A 19848-nucleotide genomic window follows, 5' to 3' on the forward strand; every position below is an offset into this window, starting at 1 on the left:
AGTTGAAATCAAATCCCACGGACGCATAACACGCGGTGGTCTACATCTAGCTACAAAACTCTAGTTGCCTTTGTTCTTCTTGACAAACTCACACATGCAAGGATGTGCCATCTTCAAGTTCAACTCAATGCGGATCTGCTGCTCCGGCTGGCCAGGTGGAATCCGAATTTCTTGATACTCCTGGCAAATTCTCGCCAGAATGTACTCCATTTGTTGCTGTCCAAACTTCTGACCTAAGCAGTGACGAGGGCCACTTTCAATCATCAATGTTAGCTTGACTATGTCTTGAGAATTGTTGTCTGAGGGAAGTTTGAAGACTTACTGGTTGTACGGAATAAAGTGCCAGCGATTGATGTTGGCACCCTCCCATCGCTCAGGTCGGAACTCGAGCGCATCCTCACCGTAAATGTCTTTGCGGCGTTGAAGACCACCAAGAGAGTAGACTGTGATGGTACTTGGGTAAGCTACTTCATCTCCAGAGCTTTTCTTACATAGTGCCACTTACTGATGGTTGTGTCCTTGGGAACTGCGACAGGGTCTCTTCCACTCTTTCCACCGCCGATCGGCAACGTGGCGTCCTTCAGGGCCATCCGAACGTTCATGCCAACTTGTCATGGTTAATCATCGGGACACTCAATGGACTACTCAAGTACTACTTACGAGGGTGATACAATCTGAAGGTCTCGTTGATGACATGTCGGATGTAAGTCATCTCTTTGAGATCAGATGCAGAAGGTGGCTTATCGCCAGATCTGACAAGAGGGATTAGTCTCTCTCGTAGTTGATCCGGTACAGATTGATGTGCTTACACTTGCATAACCTCGGCCTGCATTTTCTTCATGACGTTTGGGTATTTGCCCATCAGGAAAATAGCCCAGGCGATAAGAATTGCTGAGGGGTCCTGGAACAATCAGTCAGAAGTCAGGGGCTTCACAGTGTCCGACTGAATTGATTTACCTTTCCACCAAGCATGATGGTCATCATGGAGTCTTTGATATCCTGCAACCTCCGTGAGAATGATTCCCTTCGCCCCTGAATGATGCTTACTTACCTTAACACTCTTCTTCTGGCTCACAAGATCGTCCAACATGTTGTAATTTTCAGGCGACTTCTTCGACAAGTCTCTCGCATAGGCGCGATCGACAATGCCCGAGGTGTAGCCATTCAATTCCTTCAAAGCCTTAGGAGCCAGGTACTTGTCCTTGACGTAGTAAGCATTCTTTCCGAACAACATGCGCGCCGTGTTGATGGGGTGGAGAGTCTCCATGGGATCTCTGAAAGGATGGTGTCCAGTAAGGGAGTTAGCAGACTCTCCAAAGAACACCTCAGAGACTACGTCGAGCTGGTAACGGTCGGCAACGTCGTAGACTTCAATGGGCTTGCCGACGTCGAAACGTTTGAAGAGTTGCTGAGCATGCTTCTCGGTGATCTCAAGATCATCCGAGCGCATCTTCATAACCTGAGGAGTCGAGATCGTTAAGATCAGAATTATGATGTGGCAAAATGCGACTAAGGGAGTGCACTTACATGCCCCTTGATGCGCTCTTTGCTGTTGTGCCAGTCTTCTCCGTCCACTGTAACCCCACATTAGCATACCAAATTCACAAGATTTGATTAGTTTCAGCAACTTACCAACGAAGATCTGTGTCTCTCCGAGCATATCTCCCCAAATACGTTTGGTGACTTCGCCTCTTCCGAAGCTGGACCACTATTCCACGTTGTCAGTGGTCGTGCATCCAACAAACCCCCATCCCTAGAATTCCAGCCTAGATAAATCACCAAGCCTACCTCTGTTGACATGATCGCCTTGATATTGGCGGGCTCATCAGTGAAGATAAGGCCTGTGCCGAACATACGCATCTCGACAGTACGGCCAGGTACGGCCTCAAGCCAGCTGTTGACAAGCTCGAAGAAGGTGAACTTGAAGAATCTGTACAAGGAGTACACAGCCAAGTCGATCCCTGTGCATCAAGTTGTGAGCTTTGAATGAATCCTCTGCAGGTGTGAGTACATACCAAAAGGCGCCTTGAAGGGAACCAAAGGAGGCGGGGAGCCGAAATCGCGAAGCCTCTTGTCGCGACGCGACTTCGCTCCCCAGTCGAAGACGTAGATGCTTGCGATGAGAAGAGTAGAGTACGCCGCCCAGTTCCAGCTCTTTGTCATTTCCTGTGTCAACTTGGACGACGCAAGCGAGTTGAGGTTGGACTTGATGGCATCAGGGATGTACGGACGGATCACGCTGACGACATTGCCGGCGAAATCAGTCAAGTTGCTGGCCAAAGTCGTGGGCAAGCCCGCCGAGGGAATTGGGGAGGCCATGATTGCTTAGAGTTCCTGATGCTCCTCTGTCGTAGCAATGACAGACGAAGCCTTGGAAAATGGCAATATAAACAGCGCTTCTTCGGACTCTGCCCCTTGGATGAGATATATCATCTGAATCAGTACTCGAGGCAGTTCAGTCAAATTGGGACTTTGTGGGAGGTGGGATGTGGGGGTCGACGCGCAGCGAGTTAGCAGCGTCGCAAATGGGATGACTTGGAAGCCTGGACGAGACCGAGATCATGAGAGCCTAGAACGGGATGGTCTCAGAATCCTTCATGACACTTCATGCAGGGCTCTCGCCAACTGTGGGCCGTCGTCTTACTCTCACAAGCTTCCCGCCGTAGGGTTCCGGAAACATCAGCTCGCTTACCGGATGGAATTGGCCGAGTCTGGTGCAGCAGAAGGAGCGGGGTTTGACATCCTTCTCGGATCGTTCTACAAGTAGACTCGGATCCGGCTTCGGGAACTTGTAAGCGCTGGGGGCCGTCCCCATCCGCCGGGCCCACTTCGGTTCGGAGCCCGGATTCGGAGGGTTCTTCGGAGGCTTACCTACTTATATCCGAACAGGGGATGATATGCAGACCCAATCCTTCGGGAAACCGACGCATCAGCTTTGGAGATATCTGGAAGTCTGTCAAGGACCCTGCATAGAAGGGCTGAGTTGAAGATACCATGGTACACGCGCAGAACTATCGCAATAAAAGAGGGCAGTATGTAGACGATGGTTTTTGATGTCAGTAGATGGTAAAATTGAACTACAAAGTCGCAAAAATGGCCAAAGGAACGACAATCTCAGCTCTTGTTCAATCTCCCAATGGCGGAGGCCCGCCGCTGGTCTCGCGAGACCGGCCCTTGCCGCAAATCAGAGAGCCCCACGATGTCCTCGTCAAGGTTTCTGCTGTTGCGTTGAACCCAACTGACTACAAGATGCCAGACTACCATCCCGTACCCAATGCCATTATGGGCTGTGACTTCATGGGCACCATCGTCGCAGCTGGCCCTGGAGTCGACAGCACATGTGTCGGGATGCGAGTTTGTGGTCCCATGCACGGCTCAAATCCTGGCAACCCAGATTCTGGAGCGTTTGCTGAATACCTTATCCAAGATAGACGCCTTCTTGTTCGGGTGCCAGACTCATGGAGTGACCTAGAAGGGGCAGCTCTTGGAGGAGTCGGATGGGCGACTGTGGCACTAGCTATGGAGGACTCCCTTCTTTTGACAGGCACTCCGTCAAAACCTGCCGCCTTGCGGTCTGACGGGACTCGCGTACCTGTTTTGGTATATGGTGGTGCCACAGCCACCGGCACTATGGCTTGCCAATTGCTATCGAGGTACATGCGATTGGAATCCTGGTGGACAAAAATTCGAACAAGTAGACTAACGTTCTACCTTAGTGCTGGCTATGACCCCATCGCAACCTGTTCCCCAGCTTCCGCGGCTCTTGTGAAGAAGTATGGGGCGGCTTCCACAACACCTTACTCTTCGCCGACATGCGGAGAGACGATTCGCGATGCAACAAAGGGCTCCATTCGAGCTGCGATCGACTGCATCACCACACCAGAATCCGTGAAATGTTGCTTCACAGCTCTGGGTCGCGCTGGAGCAAGATATGCATCCCTCGAACATGCTCCCGATGAGTGGAGAACGAGAAAAGCAGTCAAAATGGATATGCCAATGACATATGTGGTCATGGGCCGCGAGGTAAAGCTTGATGGAGTTTACCACCGTGATGCGGACCAGTCCAAATTTGACCTGGGAGCCAGGTGGGCGCTTGAAGTTCAGACTTTGGTAGACGAGGGACGTCTGAAATGTCACCCGGCACGTGAAGTTCCCGGTGGTTGGCAAGGAGTGATTCAAGGTCTTGAGATGTTGAAGTCAGGCCAGGTTAGGGGGCAGAAGCTTGTAGTAAAGGTGGGAAGTGCCTAAGAGCAATATCTCCGATAGTTGTACGCAACATACATGTAGTAAATACTCAACAACCATAGTAAATCAGTCCACTGTCTACATAAATTCAAATGATGGTCTATAGTTTCTTTTGCCAATGGAACCATGACTACAGATAACTACTTGTAAACGGGTCACTGTCTTCCGTACGGGACCTAAGCTTCACCAGATCTGAAATCTGGTTTGCTGGAGTGATTCAGTTCTTCGAGGAAGGAAAGTTCGTCATAGGAGAAAATTTACGTTCAGGGTTTCCTCACCACATTATGTGATACGATTCCTGGGGGCGTCTCTGTTGACGGCCTGAGAGGAATCTCCCAAACACAATCCATCGCACTTCGTGACGTATATCGAGTCTCGTCCTTGTGAAGGACCTAAGTAGTTTCCGGTTATTTATAGGCCTTGTCCGAATGGGGCGCCAAGACCTGTCAGCTTCGGCTCAATTCCTTCAGCCCTATTCGGTGGCTTTCTTGTTCGGTCATGTACATTCGGTGCATTCCCCACCATTACTACAATAACACCAAATAATTACTGCTGACCGTTGGCTTATGGCATCTCTAGAGCTGCCTTAGCTAGGCTTGATCACATCATATAATCGACTGCATCATGTTCACATGCCTGTCCCCTGGAATCTTCATGTTGGACAGGAGGAGTATCGTCATCTAGTAGCCAGGGCCCCAGGAAAATCTCAAGTTTTCTTCTCCTCACTATTTTCACTTTATACTTCCGATCAACTCAACTTCATATCATCCGCGAGGATGGCAACAGAAGCGGCCGGGGCCACCGGGCCGGCTTCCACAAACGGCGCATCGGAGAAGCTCGCTCAGCCCGCGACGGCTTCCGGTGTGAACTTTCCGTGGAGCAACAAAGATGGCATTTGGCGTCGTCAATTGGGCTCTATGGAGTCTTTCTACCAGAGCTTGGCGTCTCCCGAAGGCTATCCGGTCCACTGGATGATCGGCTGCAGCGTGACACTTCAGAACCAGGACGAGAGCATTGACAAGGAAGGCTCGATCCGCAGAGCTTGGAAGATCGTAGCGAAGGACTTTCCCTGCGCTGGTGCTGTTGTGGATTCAGCTTCACGTGAGATCGTAGTTGGCGAAGATGCCATCACAGACGAATGGCTGCAAAAGAGCTTCCTAGTTCACGACGGAACAACCGCCGATGAACTCTTCTCTGCGTTCAAGAGCCAGTTCCACATCACGCTCCATTATGTTCGAGACTCCAACCAACTTCTACTCCAGTCACCTCACACTCTTATTGACGGGCGAGGAATGTTGTACTTGTATCACGCCCTGTTCACGACACTGGCAGCTCTGCCAGATGACAACTCTCAGACGCATCACGAGACATCTGGAGCACCAAACCTTTCTAAGCCGTACGACGACTGGTTGGGGGTCTCGGCTACACCTTCAGAGAAAAACTTTGCCGATGCGCAGTCCATATTCCAGCGTGTTTTGCAACAAGAGAAACCTATTCGACTACCTGGAGTTGACTTCACAACTACCCCGCAAAGACCAGTCCATAGAGATCTCGAGGTAGACGAGGAGACATCCTCTACAATCATCAGTGCGTGCAAGGAAAAGGGGATCAGCGTTACTTCAGCTTGGCACGCTGCACTTGCTTTGACAACGCAGGTGAGTTCATGTTTGCTGCTTGCTACTCCTTGGTAGTCGATGAATGCTGAAATTCCATGCTTGCAGAAACTCCAGTCGGAAGCTGGTGAAGACGGTTCATCCTACGTTCAGTTCACCACCATTGACCTGCGTCGCCATTTCCCCTCCTCTTTCGTCCCGTACAAGCACTCGATCGGGTCGCTTCAAACCGCCTTGCCTCTCGCAGCGGACCTCAGCAAGGACAGCACTTTTGATGCTCTCAGCAAGTCCCTACACCAGCAGTACAAGGCGCCTTTTGCTTTCGCCGACAATGATTTTGGGTACCTGACCCCTTACATGGCCATGTCGCGACAGATCCTTGAGAGCGGCGGCGTGCCACCGAGCAGCACGCCGTCTTTGTCCAGCATGGGAGTTGTTGACGATTATCTGCAACGCCAGTATGGAGCTTGGGAGGTGTCCAACTTTTGGGTGAGCTCCACGATGATGACTGGTGATTTCCAGATGTATTTGTGGACTTTCCGGGGGAAGCTCACCTTTAGTGTGTGCTACAATGAGGCATTTTATAGCGTGGAGAAGGTCGATCGTGTCCTGGGAAGTACTAGGGATGAACTACTTCGTGGGTTGACTCAGCTATAGGTCGCTAGGCGATGCGCCCAGAGCGGGCGCTAGAATAAAGCCTGGGAATGCTCATGCCGCCTGGGCTATGCCCTGTAGCCCCTGAGATAACGCCTGAATGGGATTGAGCTACCTTATGATGTTGATGTTTCGACATGAAGTCTGTGCATTGACATGATGTCGTTGTCTGATACGTGGAAAACCTGACAAGCCTTATGTTACTGCCCATCGATAGGTACGATGCCCCCTTAATCACAGCGCCATTGTATCTTACTTGGTACATGTGTTTACGTGGTAGTTAATGGCCTCTTGTGCACAACGGTAATAGAGGCTTGCGTGCCGGCGGGAGATTGGCGATGTTCGGATGCCAGCGTTTCACGCATCTAGATGCATCAATCGTGTGTTAAAACCACATGGCCAAGTTTGGGCATGGAGTTTGCAGAGAGGTTCTTGAGTCTTTCTGTATTTCGCTACCAGGTCATTCAAGAGAGTGTATTTCCACAATCTGCAATTTGGGCATTCCCTATGTCCTGAATTGTTGCAATCACAACCAATCCTATCCTGTCCAAGGAACTTCATCATTCGTCGCAAGTTAGTACGCAAGGAAAACAAGAGGCCGCAACGCTACAAAGGCTAGCTCAAATCGAGATCCGTCACCAATCAAACATGATATGCTCTACTTCCGAGGATTTCTCCGTCGAATCCAGAGTAGGCAATGGCTCAATGTCAATAAAGACAGAGACCTCCTCTCCAGGGAGCGATTCTACAACGCAATGTCGAATGAAGTCTACAAGATGTCGTTTCAGAGCATCGAATTCGTCTTCTCTTCCACAGGGAATTATCTGATCCGCATGAGTGTCTCGAGCTTCCAGTCGAATAAGGAGGTACTTGAGCTCGGATCGCTCAAACTCCAGAGGAAGCTCATTTTCTAGTTCGACCAGCGTCTTGGTCCGGAAGCTTCCTCTGGGCTTCCAGATGCAGCTCCGGCGAGTCGGGTAACGAGTGATGATGCGATATACGAATTTGACTCGCGCTTGACGCAACGGTGCGGTCTGAGGTGAGCCGCCATTTTCGATTGGCTCTACAGCCATTGTCTGTGAACGTCTCATGTCCGCCAAGAAAGAGACTGTCTTCTTGTGTTCCACAGTAGGGCTCGTTGGACACGAGGTGTCAACTGGCGCTGGTGCTTCGGTGCTGCTGATAACCTCATCTTGCTGAATTGAACGCGTATCAGTTTCGACGTACAGTTGCTTGGTCGCTTCATCAATGAATGCGTCAACAGAATCTTCTCTGTCTTCGACGTCCTCCGCATTGGCTTCCCCCATGTGTAGATCCGACTCCGCTTGGCCACCAGTGACAGAGCCACCAGGAACTTCTAGTTGGGCTCCAGATGACATGGCGCCGGCGTCCATCTCCGGAGGGGAGTCCTTATCCATTGCCTGCAAGGCCTCAAACAGTCGTTCGCCTGTTAAAATCCCATCGCGTTGAGGCGCATTGCGCTTGCGCGGCGACGTCAGACTTGTTTGGGGATCGACCGGAGCCTCATCTCGCTTCTTTTTCGATGTCTGATGGAGAGACTGCATAGTGTCAACCCTCGGACGCTTGGGAGGAGGCTCGGAAGGGTTCATTTCAGCAAAGGGCGCCAATTGACGATCTTCCATAGGGCCAGTCGAGGAAGTGAGGTTGTAGGGATCGTTCTATCAAGTATCCCGTATTAGAATCACACTACGTGACAATTCTACATGACGAATTTCGCTTACGGAATTATTCTCGACTTCTTGGCCATGACCTTCGGGTTCGCCCTGGAAGTCTGTGGCAACCCCCCTTTGCAATTGCAATAGTCCTTGAACCTCTTCCGAGGTAGAGTCTAATTCGTATGGGTCGACAATTTTTGAAGGAGCAGCCGCCTTATCTGTCTTGGTCGAGCTACGCCATCAAATGTAAGGAGAATACTCTCAGTATGTGCGGGATGCCGATCACTCACCTTGAGGTGGAAGGCATTCCAACCGCACTAGAGTTCTCGAGTGACTCCTCAATCTCATCTACATCGATGGGGTTCTCGTGACTACCTCTCCCATCAAGAGTGCGTGTGTGGACGTTGCCCGTCTTCACCTTGTTCTTTCTGTATTTGCCATTGCGGTGCTGCTGCAGGTTCATTCTCCAAAAGAGCTGCTTCAGGATTCGCTTGATTCTATGAGACATGAACTTATCAGCCAATTTTCTTTCTTAAATAGACAGGATTGCCGTTATTACTTACTTCGTGCCATGACGGGAATACTTGAGCTTCTTAACACTGCCTTGGGCATGTTCATCCGGCCAAAGTCGAGCTCCGTTTTCGTCACGGTCGAGAAATTCATGGGCCATCTCCTCAAGAGCACTTTGATGCTCTGGAGACTTCCACTCGTACATCTCACTGCCTTCATAGCCTTGTCTGGTTTTAAAGGTCTTGCGGAAAGCCCGGACGCTGTCTTGGAATAATTTTGACTGACAATTCGACGGGTCAGAGTCGCCATATCCGAGCTGATGCCGCAGAGCAGAGACGGATGGAATGGACGTTGGATTGATGGAAGACGACATGGCTACCAAGTGAAGAAAACACTTGGTAATGACAAGCAAGAAGCTCAAGTAGAGAGTCGTTCCAACATAGGATACAGAACACGAGCTGAGAGCATGGGTCGATTCAGTAAGACCACATGTTCCGCCAGCTGCAGCGCTGCTTTCTCTCTTGACGGAATGAAGGGGGAACTGCCCCTCATTATATACTTCTCAAGGCGACAGGGGGGTGGGGCTTGTGACTCGGGGCTCGCTCGATCCTTGATTCTGCCTGACCACTCTGCTTCAGCGATTAGGCAGAAGGGTGGTAGGAGTGACAGAGCTGAGACGCTGGCGATGGAAGGGTTGAAGGGAATGAGCCAGTAGCAAAGAATGAGATTTTGAAGAAGATAGATGGGCTGAAGATTGTGAAAAGGGTGAAATGGATGAAGTTGGCGGAACGTATGACACGGTTTTAAACGGGGTGAAGTGTAGTGGAATATGTTGAACTTGGTATAAATGCGTGCAAAACTTAGAGAGACGAAATCAAAATGCAATAGTAGAAAATGATACAAGAGCTAAAAAAAAATTGAAACGTGTGCTGCTCGAAAGTGGGCTTTCGGCTAAGAGAATGTGGCGGTGGTTCTTGTGACATGTGCAAGATAGGTGTGAATAAGTGTGAAAGTTGAGAAGACTGGGAAAGGTGAAAGTGGTAATCAGAAAAAGTAAAGTAGTTGTAGAGCCAAAAGCGATGAAAGGGCCAGATAGAACGGAAAAGATCGAGAATGGTGAAGTGTTTAAAAAAAAACTCAAGGAGTGAAACAATTGAACTGAGGGAAACGGCTACAACAGTTTGAAAGAGTATAATTGTGGGAAAGGAGTAAAGATGGTAGGATGGGCATTACGGTTGAAATGAGTACCAGAATTGGAAACAGTGAGACGTGTGAGGTAGGTAAAATGTGTGAAAGTGCCAATGGAGTAAAATTGGCTGACAGTTGAACGGAGTAAAACAATCAAGATAGAGTGAAACGACTGAAAAATGCCAAACTCCTGAAATTCCTGAAATTCCTGAAATGTTGCCAACAGTCGAGCAAGTGAAATGGCGGAAATCAAGTGAGCAGAATGAAGTGTGCGCAAAGGTTGGAATAGATCGGGTGACGGCCATAGAGAAAAGGAATGAAAAAGGTGTGATGATTCAGAGGAGCAGAACGAGAGGAACGGAACGAAAAGGATCAAATTGGCGTAGGGCGAGAAAGGTCAAAAGTGTTGGAGATATGCAAGCGACAAAATCACTAAGTCATAGGCATGTCCAACTCAGAGGAATGAGAAGTTTGCTCAGCGCGTAAAAACAAATGAAGTGGGCAGAATCAATGAGAGGATCGAAGTGAGAGACACAGAGCGAGAAGAATAAATTTGGTGCCATATTTAGAGTAATCAAAAGTGACAGGAAAATGAGATCTACAAAATCAAAAATTCTTATTACAGCTGAGCCACATCAAAAATTTGCCCAGCGCAATCTTTGAACGATCGAAAATGTTGGAAAAAAATGAATCGATGGAATCAAAAAAAGTCATGTCAAAGTTGAGCCACACCAAAACCTCACTCGGCGCGTAACTTGCAGAAGACCAAAGCAACCTTGGACTCAGCTGGCAAGGATCACTGCATCCATCACGTCAATCTTCAGAGCCATTGATAGGATGGAACCCAGTTCCGGTCAAGTTGGTCCGGCACTTGGTCGAGATATTTCTGTTGGTTGATACGTATCTCGTGTTGGAACGGTCAGGTCGCAAGAGACCAAACTCGTTTTTGCGGCACAGTCGGTTCATGTCTGAGGCCTCCTGCGGTTAGGTTGCAATTATGGCCTGGAATGGATGAATGAGTCTATGAGTGGTATCGGCGGCCAGATTAGAGGCCTAGTACCCCTTAAATAAGGAAGGCGTTGAAGGGTTGGGTTCGAAGCGAGGCGCAAGAGGGTTGTGCAAGGCATACATGTTATGAGTGTTGTTTGTACTAATTCACGTCATCTACACTTTTGCGTTGGGGAAAACTGTGACGATGTTACATGTACGAAGGACCATCACTGGCAGTCAAGATTTTCTCATTAGTACCGCAAAAGAAGATCCCATGTGAGCACCTAGCACTACTCGGAATTCCTCTTGCATCCCGACTAATGAATTAAGTGGCAGTAGCGTGGATTCTTAACGTTAGTACAAACGCCGGACACGGATCGGGGCGAATTCGTCGAGACGGTCGGGATTCGTGGAGATATTGCGGATAATTATTATGGGGATGTTCGGCATCGGTCTTCAAGCAATCGGTGCACGTGCGGCCGCTCTTGGTGACTACTGCCAAGAAAGCGATTATTTCCAAATGGGCCACATACTTCCTGATCACGTTTCTAGTGGCACCAGTTATGTTTTAAGGATTTGTTATTGTCTAAATGCAATGCTAGACTACCGAGATCCCAAACCGAACAGATAGGAAATAAATGCAAAACGTAGTGGATAAACGCCAAGAACTCACAACGCTCATGTCATATTTTTGGGGTTGAGAACATCAAACCCGGTTGAGGAGCGAAACTCAACCCACCACGTGAGGGACACCCCTCTTCCACTTGAGTTCCTTACCGTGCTTACTCTTGTGGTGCCTCGACACATTGTCCCGCCTCCCCTGGTGTTCGCACCCCTGGTGCGGGCACTGGCGGATCTCGGAGCGCACGTTGTTCTTCTCGGCAACGTCCTTGTGGCGCGCCTGCATGTGCCGCTCTAGGTCCCGCACTTGAGCGAACTTGTGCTCGTGGCGGTGCTCGGCGCGGCAGATGGTGCAGACAAGGGCCTTGCGATGGACGCGCTGGTGCTGCTTCAGCTGAGCCTCCTTTGCAAAGGTCTTTGTGCAGCCGTCGGTGGTGCAGCTGTATGGGTGGGAGGAGCTGGAAGGGGCGTTTGCGCTGTCTGATCCGGGGGAGGAGAAAGTTGTGTCGAGGGGCGAGCCGTCGGTGCTTGCCGGGAACATGGAGAATGAGTCAGTTTCGGGGAAGAAGTCGAGGACAGGCTCGAAGGGGGAGGTGTTCGTGCTGCCCAAGTAGGAGGAAACCTGGTCGCCAGAGAGGTAGCCAGAGGTAGAGAGGTCGGGCAGAGGGCTGTTAAAGTCAAAGAAGTTGGGGCCTAGGCTCTGCGCGACATCGAACTGGACGGCGGGGTCGTTGAAGATTTCCTGAGGAGAGTGGGTGGTTTGGTAAGTTGGTTCCATGGTGGAAGGGTCGAAGGTGGTCATGTCGTAGTCGCCCGTAGCGAGCATGTCCTGCTGCATGAGCATTGCCCAATCGTCGCCCTCGTCCGAAAGCTCAAAGAGCTCGGAGAAAGGCGAGTTTTGATACATGCTGTCGTTCATGGCATCGGGTGCAGCACGTACCGGCTGGGCCCCGTAGGGCCAGCCTGTGGTAGTGACCGCCATAACTGCGACTGAAGGGGGGAACCCGGGGTGGTGTGTAGTGTTCTCGCTTGGAAGTCTGCCAACGATATTCGTTGCAGCAGACAGGTCGTAGAACTCCGTTTCAGGAGTCGAAGGTTGCTGGTAGTAAGGGTCGTATTGGTAAAGGGTGGTTGACTCGGCGATTTGCTGAGCTAGCTGGTTTACGAATGGTTGCGTTTGTGTGAATTCTTGTGGACGGGCGCTATCAAGTTCAGATGGCCGATCGAGAAGTTTTACGACGTACTCAGGTCCTTGGCCAACCTGGGGGTAAGCGTTAGAGGCAAGTCGCGAGAGCAAGCGTAGACGCGCCGTCGGCGAGCTTACCGGTGCGAATAACCAACATCATCCTCGCAATATTAGACAGCAACAGACAACAACTGCATCACGCCGTTGAGTTTCCCAGAGGAGACCTGTCGGCATGTATCCGGAATGTCCAGATGTGCCGTTTGGCCATCGTCTGGGGACACCGGAACTGGGGTAACGAAATCTAGGTCCTCCATAGTTGCAAGGTCCGAAAGCCGGACGCTCGCCAATTTATCCCGGGAGGAGAGGGAACAAGAAGCAATCATGTCTTCGCGGCATTTACCACAAGCAATAGGTGCATGGCGGGACTAGGTTTGTGTGTTAGCCTCTCGTCATGAGAGAAGAGTCTTGTATTCAGTCGTTAACTAACCTTGCGAAGTAACAACTGCACAGGTAGGCGTCGGCGTTCTCTGAACGTCAACAAACGTGGTAGTGGATATCCTCCATCGTCGGAGCTGCCTCCATCAAAAGGGGACTCCGTTTTCTCGAATTTGACTGGGTTCAGGGTGGAACGGTGCAGTTCCATCTTCGAAGCAAAGGCGTCTCCCATGTCGACCATAGTCGTGACCCGAGGATCAGGAGTCGCCCAAGCATCCAAGTCAAATTCGTCTGACATGTTGTAAAGGCATAGATAGCGATCAGGGTCGCCATCGAAATCGTGCGAGTCCCAGCGGTCTTGGACCGGTGGATCAGCGTAAGAAGCCATATTGGCTGCGGGGTAGATCGTTGATTCAACTAGAGCATCTCGCAGTAGTCGCAGGGGCGTGGGGTAAGCTTGGTAGCTTGAAAGCTTGTATCAATCGGCTGGGTTAGATGCGATCAATGGTAAGGTGGTAAGGGTAAGGTAAGAAGAGGTAGGTAGAGATTGAAGGTATTCGGAGCGGATGAGGAAGGAAGAGAGGTCCAACAGTCGAAATGCGCGAGGGATGCCTGGGGATTTGAAGTCCTCAGTAACTCAGGCCCGCTTCTTCTGAGTGGTTGCCTGTGCCGAGTTCCCAAGGCGCAGCGATTTTGGCCTCAGTGGCCCGTGCGATGATCGCAAGCAGGGATACTCAATCTGCGAGACATGCAACGCCGATTAAATGTTAGAACTGCAGCATACATCACCACCCGATATGCTTCACATGTGAGCTATAAATCCACTTGAAAATTGAGATAGCTTTTAACTGTTTTATATCGCAACACAACACATTACCAAAGATATCACACAGGTATATGGTGTCGCTAAATGAAAAGAACTTTGGTTCAGCATCGTAATGGTCAGCATCAATGTACCCATGCGGGTGCGACGGGGCTGAACGGTGGGCGGATTTCTCTGGGTGGATCCATTGGCTCGCTCGCTTCCAACAAAGCCCCACATGGCGCGAGAAAAGATACCGAGTGACTTGAGGCCGCCGCAACTTTCCCCGTCCATTTCATGCCAATCGCGCCGTTGCCCATTTCTCAACACTGAAAATCAGGGCACATATGATGCAACATCTTCGGTGACCCTTCTTTTGGTCTCAATTCGTCGATAATTATTGGTCGCCTTACGTTGAGTCAATCGGGCAAGATATCTTTGCTTTGACTGCCGTGATTTTGGCACCAATTGTCGCATCGTTTACATCGTCGCAGCTAAAGGATAACGTCTCATCGCACGATGCCATCCATCCACGCCGACGACACCATAGCTCGTACACGTTCGCGAATGCCACCGCGGCACAGTACAACGATCTGATACGATGTTACGCTAACCCGTATTTCAATGCTTTATTCAGACGCTCACGAAGTCTCCCCAGATCCTACAGTCTTACAATTAACCGCCAAGGCTGGTCTTGTTCAAGAAGCCAATTATCCCAGTCCGGGGAAATACGATAATTATTTCAATGCCATTCGGTCCGATGCCACACTGAACCTGGCGTTGTTGTGTCCCATTAACTGGTTTCCATCGCAAAAAATTATCTGGAGGCGCCGATTAAGCATCAAGAGGGCAGGCGAGATGGGCGAAGTGCGTCGACAGTCCAGCAACGTCACTGGGACTACCAGAAGCAACAGCGGCGGCAGGTACTACCCCAAAGGAGACGGGTTTGTTCCGCGGAGCAAAACAATTGCGTCGAGGGGGAATCGAACCCCCGGCTCCCCGACGCTGCTGGATGGCAACGGAGAATTTTACCACTAAACCATCGACGCTGATTAAGCTTGATCAGCTTGTGACTTTCGCCGCGATTTTGCGCGCCATGTTTTCTGCCCGATGCTGGATTGATCGCGGAAATCGCGTCTTGTCACGAAAGCCACGGGCTTCGTGAGTGCAGACCGGAGATGTGGTAGAGTGTTTTCGAGTGAGGTCGAGATAGACTCGGCAGCGGGGATGGGCCAAACTTTGTTTCGTCAAAGCTCAGCTTCCTTGCTTCCGATCTTGGCGGTTGGAGTGACCAAAGTCAACGATGACGTCTACACCGAGGAGTGGAGAAATTCCGGAGCGGTACCCGGGCGGCTGGGGAAACAGCCTGGCCCCGGATCCGGAGGCTGCGGTTCGACCGACGCCGACGGACGCATTGCCGGCCTCTCACGTAATGAGGTTCCATCCGGAGATAGGAACTTGCGGCGCTCGGGGTCCTTCGGGCTCCTTTGGCAACATGGGCATGACAAACGGGAAATGACGAACTATTACAGACTCCCTCAAGCGAACACCACCGTTGAAACCGAAACCGAGCTGCGAGTCGAATGACGGGATGAACCGAGACCGAAGTTAATGTTGTAATCCACAGACCTTTCGACGCTGCAATATCTTGTAGCCGTAGAAAGACGTAGGAATCATGAGCACATGAGCGTTTTTCGATGCGGCTTCCGCACCGGAGCGTTCGGCTGATTCGTTCTGCGATGCGATGTCAGGGGAGCTTGGTCGGCTTCAGTAGCCTCTACTGAAGGGTTGCGGCTATGTTCAGTGGGGGAATAGCGAGAGCATCTTGAGTCGAGTGTCCCCTTTTCTCGGCGCAGCAGAGTTCTAAATGATGGCAGTCTTTTCTGCTCTATATAAGCCAACATGCAGCGATCCTCGAAACATCCAGGTTGACCTACGAAGAAGTCGATTGTCTCAAGAGCCCCTATCTTGATACGCACCATCTTCAATTACAACCGACCATGAAGCAAATTAAAGCTTGTCTGCTGGCTGCTGTAGCCGTTTCGGCATCTACCTGCTCTGCCGAGACGAGCACCGGAGATCGTGTCATCCAGCTTGGCAAAGACTTATATAATGGCACAACTAAGGTCCAGTTCACCACAGAAGCTCTCGGTGAAGCAGACTTCTTCAAGATCGACCCGGGCCCGAACGCAACTACCTTTGACTCGTACGTCATCAGACCCTACGTGCAGCTAACCCCCCCTGCTGCATCCTGCCATATATGTGATTGACTCAAGGTCTCCACAGATGGTACTTTGACGCGATGAACCCTTCGACCAACGAGACCGTCGTCTTCAACTTTGAGATCCAGAGACCGACCGATAACGGCGCAGATGTAGGCACCACACAGTACCACGTATCCCTGTTCGGATCCTTCGCGAATGGAACGGCCTTCAGCTACGGAGTCAACTCCGAGTACGCCAACATCACCGAGCGGGCGGACAAGAGCATGCGCGTCGACTTTTTCGGCGGCAGCGAGGTCAGCTGGTCGGGCTCGAGCTTGCTGCAGCCGAGACCGGTCTATAATGTGACCATCAACTCTCCCGAGACTGGCATCTATGGAAGTCTTATCTTGCGAGGCAACGTGAGTACAAGTCTACTACCAAATCGGATGGCCGGAAGACTGACATACTGGCTGTTTCCAGACCGTCGCCCCCCACTACACCTGCGGCACCGACGCAGCTGGCGTAAATGAGAAAAACGTCGAAGGCGTAGCCTGGGCCAACGCCCTTCCCGACGCCGAAGCAACAGTCGACCTCAAGCTCGGCGACACGGCGATGTCCTTCTCCGGTTACGGCTACCACGACAAGACCTGGGTCGACCGTCCCTTCCAGGAAGCGATTCAAGCCGCCTTTTGGGGCCATGCTCGTCTGGGTCCATATGCCGTCGTCTGGTGGCACTCGCACGCACAGGACGGCACCGAGATCAGCTCCGAGTACCTCGCGACCTACGAGGACGGCCACGTGATTGCGTCGCGATGCGTGGACCGCGTGAATAACACGCTGGGATGGGGTGAGGGGCAGATTTGGCCACTTGTGCCTGGGACGCCAGCGCCTGCTGGGATGATTATGCGGTGGGACTTGGGGGATGCTGGGGTCTTTGTGGCGAATATTACAAGTAAGGATATCTTTGTCACGATTCCTTTCTGGCAGGCTGGGAGAGGGCCTGTTTCTGGGGGTTTTGTCGGTGGGGAGCAGTACACCGATGAGACTGGGTTGTGGTCTCTCAACCAGCTTCCCAAGTTGTAGCAAAGTTGGTCTTGAATCGGCTGCACACTCACCATCGTAAACTCTTCCTGTAGTAGATATTTCATGACTTGATGTTGTAAAACATTGACATCATTGAGCCGAGGCGTTATTTCCTGGTACATTTGAAGGTTAAAAGATAGAATATATAATGTATTGCATACACGATGCTATCTTAGTAGTCTACGCCTATTTTCCGAATCGCCTTGAACCCAAAAATGACTTGCGAATTGTTTGCGAGTGCGTCATTTTGCCATGTCGAATTTTGTCGCTCTTAAACCTTGGTGTTTATTGCGATATTCTGAGCATCATCCAACATCCCCTTAACCAACCTGCCAGCTGCACCTTGAGGCGCTGTCAACACTCTAACATCTTGTTCCATAATATGACAGCAGCGTCAGCATATTTCGGGATGCTTTGGAGCAAGCAATCGAGAGACGTTGGTAAGTTACGCCCACGTGATGTCCAACTCCAGCTACCAAATCAACTCCAGAGCAGCTGACAGACCGCCTCAGACAATGAACTGAACAATCCAGCTCATTCCAGCCGGCACAACCACCGTCGTTCTTCACGTCTTTCGGCCAATCAGTACATGTCATCTCCCCAGCATTGAGGAAGCGCATTCGGGGGCTGCAACCGCGGGAGAGAGTGCGTGAGTTTGAGCAAGATACTTGCATCCGCGCTAGCGCCCGCCGCTCCCCCGCCCCCGACATCCACCAATTCTGATTCGCCGGCTGAACAAGGGGACCATTCCCATCTTGAGCCTCTCGCCCAACCTCAAGTCAGCCAAACGACCGTTTTTCACGAAGGAAACATCTGGGCCGCCTGTTTGGCTCTTTGGCAATCTCGCTCAAAGACCAGCCAAATGCTCGCTAGACTCAGGTACCTTGCCTAAGTGAAAATAAACTTGCTCAGTTGGTGCCCTCCATTGGTGTACTTCCCCGTTGCGGAACTGCTCGCCTCTCGGTCTTTCAGTACGAGGCTTTTGTCTTTTCCATTCCCTGTCGCCATGAGGACAGCCCGAGGCCTCGATATGCTGCTGTTATTTCACAGTATATCCGCCAGCGGGCTGTTTCCCTTGAGGCCGCACCACAGGGTAGCGCCGTAAGAAGTCTAGGCCGCTCTCACTGTGGCGTGTGAGGGAGTTTTCTTCGTGCGGAAGCTGGGCTGCCTTAGTCTACCTGCCACGATGCTTACAGCTCAGATCCCTGTCTACGTGACATCCCAAAAGTAAGGATAAGCTACCCATTTAAGGTATGCTGCAGGTGTTACGTGCGGAGGTTGATTTGTTTATATAAATGCTTGCCTCGCAGAAGTTAAGCTATGGTACCTCCAGCCATCCTCTTCTTCATCTTCTTGGCAGTCCTCTTCCATCGTTGATCTCTCCATCTGACCCGCTGTACAAAGTTAGAAGCTCTGTCGATCTCATACCACTTGCAATCATGGCCCCCAAGACCCTCCTGCTCGCCCTCGGCGCCGCTAATTTTGCGTCCGCTCACTTTGGCCTCGCCTACCCTTCATGGCGCGCTGATACCCTCAGCGGAACGAACCTGACGGGTTACTCTCAGTGGACTTACCCCTGTACAGTTCCCCTCTTTTCCCAGTCACTCTTGCCTTCGTCTCCCCGTAACTCGAGTGCGACAAGTGACACAAGCTGACCTCCTCACCAGGTGCCGGCGTCCCGTACGGAAGAGGCAACGTCACAGACTGGCCCCTCGACGGCGGCTCCATCGAGCTCGACCTGCACCACGACTGGACCTACGTCTTCATCAACCTCGGCCTGGAGTCCGGCGGCAATGTCACGACGCATAACATCACCCTCACCCCGCAGTTCTGGAACGCCACCGGCTCCGGCACCCTCTGCGTTGAGAAGCTTGCGCTGCCGACGCCCGCAAAGGACGGACAGAGGGGAAGTATCCAGGTTGTTACTGTCGGAGAGTCTGGGTCTGGACTCTACAACGTATGTTCTACTATCTTCTTTGATCAAGTACTGTGGATGCTTGTCGAAAGAAACGTTCTGTGGAGAGGATGCTAACGTGATGGACGATGTAGTGCGCCGACATCCGCTTCACTTCAAACGCCACCACCCTCCCCTCGGATCAGTGCAAGACGGAGGGCGTAACGGTCCACACCATCAAGGAGCAGAGCGCCAACGGAACCAACAGCACCAGCGGGAACAGCACGGGCAACTCTACCTCAGGCAGCGGTTCCAGCGGCGCGGCAGGCAACGGAGCCCACATGCTCGCCCTCTCATCGGTCGTTGGTCTCAGCATGGCATTTGTCTTTGGCGTGAGTCTGTAAGACAACATCCAGAGAGAAAAGATGTGACGGGAGCTTAAGGTGTCTTAAGACATCTATCACGGAAGAGGGGACAGCATGAGAAATGCGTTCGTGCTTCTAATGTACATGAATGCTTGATACCAGTTCATCCTCTGGATGACCGATATGATAATGAAAAGGAAATTTCTCAAAAGATGCTATGCTCAGTTATATGTATGTGTATATATGAGATGCGAACCGTGTCCAAATATGACCAAATGCAATGCGGCCTGACCTGCGTCAATATTACTGAACGAGGTCGGCGTGAATCCCCAAAACCAATCAAAAAGCACTTACTCAAAAACCATGCATGCTACTTTCTCAA

General features: G+C 51.1%; 9 protein-coding genes across 9 annotated transcripts; 6 read left to right on the forward strand and 3 right to left on the reverse strand.

Annotated features, from left to right (window-relative positions):
* Window positions 1-60: 60 nt before the first annotated feature.
* CCOS01_06493 (cytochrome P450) lies at window positions 61-2319 on the reverse strand (the record flags this gene model as incomplete). The annotated part of the gene is made up of 11 exons (XM_060454661.1): window positions 61-253; window positions 323-443; window positions 506-607; window positions 661-752; window positions 810-901; window positions 958-999; window positions 1052-1459; window positions 1528-1574; window positions 1633-1708; window positions 1789-1961; window positions 2016-2319. The coding sequence occupies 11 exons, from the start codon at window positions 2317-2319 to the stop codon at window positions 61-63; spliced, it is 1650 nt and encodes a 549-aa protein (XP_060314361.1).
* A 774-nt stretch (window positions 2320-3093) lies between these two features.
* Window positions 3094-4248, forward strand: CCOS01_06494 (alcohol dehydrogenase GroES-like domain-containing protein; the record flags this gene model as incomplete). Its single annotated transcript, XM_060454662.1, has 2 exons — window positions 3094-3653; window positions 3717-4248. The coding sequence occupies 2 exons, from the start codon at window positions 3094-3096 to the stop codon at window positions 4246-4248; spliced, it is 1092 nt and encodes a 363-aa protein (XP_060314362.1).
* A 773-nt stretch (window positions 4249-5021) lies between these two features.
* On the forward strand, window positions 5022-6515 carry CCOS01_06495 (uncharacterized protein; the record flags this gene model as incomplete). The annotated part of the gene is made up of 2 exons (XM_060454663.1): window positions 5022-5900; window positions 5967-6515. 2 exons carry the CDS (start codon window positions 5022-5024, stop codon window positions 6513-6515), a joined length of 1428 nt encoding a protein of 475 aa, XP_060314363.1.
* Window positions 6516-7147: 632 nt separating this feature from the next.
* Window positions 7148-9071, reverse strand: CCOS01_06496 (uncharacterized protein; the record flags this gene model as incomplete). Its single annotated transcript, XM_060454664.1, has 4 exons — window positions 7148-8191; window positions 8255-8420; window positions 8479-8685; window positions 8752-9071. The coding sequence occupies 4 exons, from the start codon at window positions 9069-9071 to the stop codon at window positions 7148-7150; spliced, it is 1737 nt and encodes a 578-aa protein (XP_060314364.1).
* Window positions 9072-11606: 2535 nt separating this feature from the next.
* CCOS01_06497 (uncharacterized protein) lies at window positions 11607-13506 on the reverse strand (the record flags this gene model as incomplete). Its single annotated transcript, XM_060454665.1, has 3 exons — window positions 11607-12758; window positions 12884-13108; window positions 13171-13506. 3 exons carry the CDS (start codon window positions 13504-13506, stop codon window positions 11607-11609), a joined length of 1713 nt encoding a protein of 570 aa, XP_060314365.1.
* A 1038-nt stretch (window positions 13507-14544) lies between these two features.
* Window positions 14545-14958, forward strand: CCOS01_06498 (uncharacterized protein; the record flags this gene model as incomplete). Its single annotated transcript, XM_060454666.1, has 1 exon — window positions 14545-14958. One exon carries the CDS (start codon window positions 14545-14547, stop codon window positions 14956-14958), a length of 414 nt encoding a protein of 137 aa, XP_060314366.1.
* Window positions 14959-15223: 265 nt separating this feature from the next.
* Window positions 15224-15439, forward strand: CCOS01_06499 (uncharacterized protein; the record flags this gene model as incomplete). Its single annotated transcript, XM_060454667.1, has 1 exon — window positions 15224-15439. One exon carries the CDS (start codon window positions 15224-15226, stop codon window positions 15437-15439), a length of 216 nt encoding a protein of 71 aa, XP_060314367.1.
* Window positions 15440-15920: 481 nt separating this feature from the next.
* On the forward strand, window positions 15921-17207 carry CCOS01_06500 (uncharacterized protein; the record flags this gene model as incomplete). Its single annotated transcript, XM_060454668.1, has 3 exons — window positions 15921-16126; window positions 16207-16543; window positions 16605-17207. 3 exons carry the CDS (start codon window positions 15921-15923, stop codon window positions 17205-17207), a joined length of 1146 nt encoding a protein of 381 aa, XP_060314368.1.
* Window positions 17208-18646: 1439 nt separating this feature from the next.
* CCOS01_06501 (uncharacterized protein) lies at window positions 18647-19505 on the forward strand (the record flags this gene model as incomplete). The annotated part of the gene is made up of 3 exons (XM_060454669.1): window positions 18647-18785; window positions 18875-19164; window positions 19257-19505. The coding sequence occupies 3 exons, from the start codon at window positions 18647-18649 to the stop codon at window positions 19503-19505; spliced, it is 678 nt and encodes a 225-aa protein (XP_060314369.1).
* Between the last annotated feature and the right edge of the window lie 343 nt (window positions 19506-19848).

The sequence above is a fragment of the Colletotrichum costaricense genome, assembly GCF_030867565.1.
Source record: "Colletotrichum costaricense strain IMI 309622 chromosome Unknown Scaffold_6.1, whole genome shotgun sequence".
Taxonomy (NCBI): Eukaryota; Fungi; Ascomycota; class Sordariomycetes; order Glomerellales; family Glomerellaceae; genus Colletotrichum; species Colletotrichum costaricense.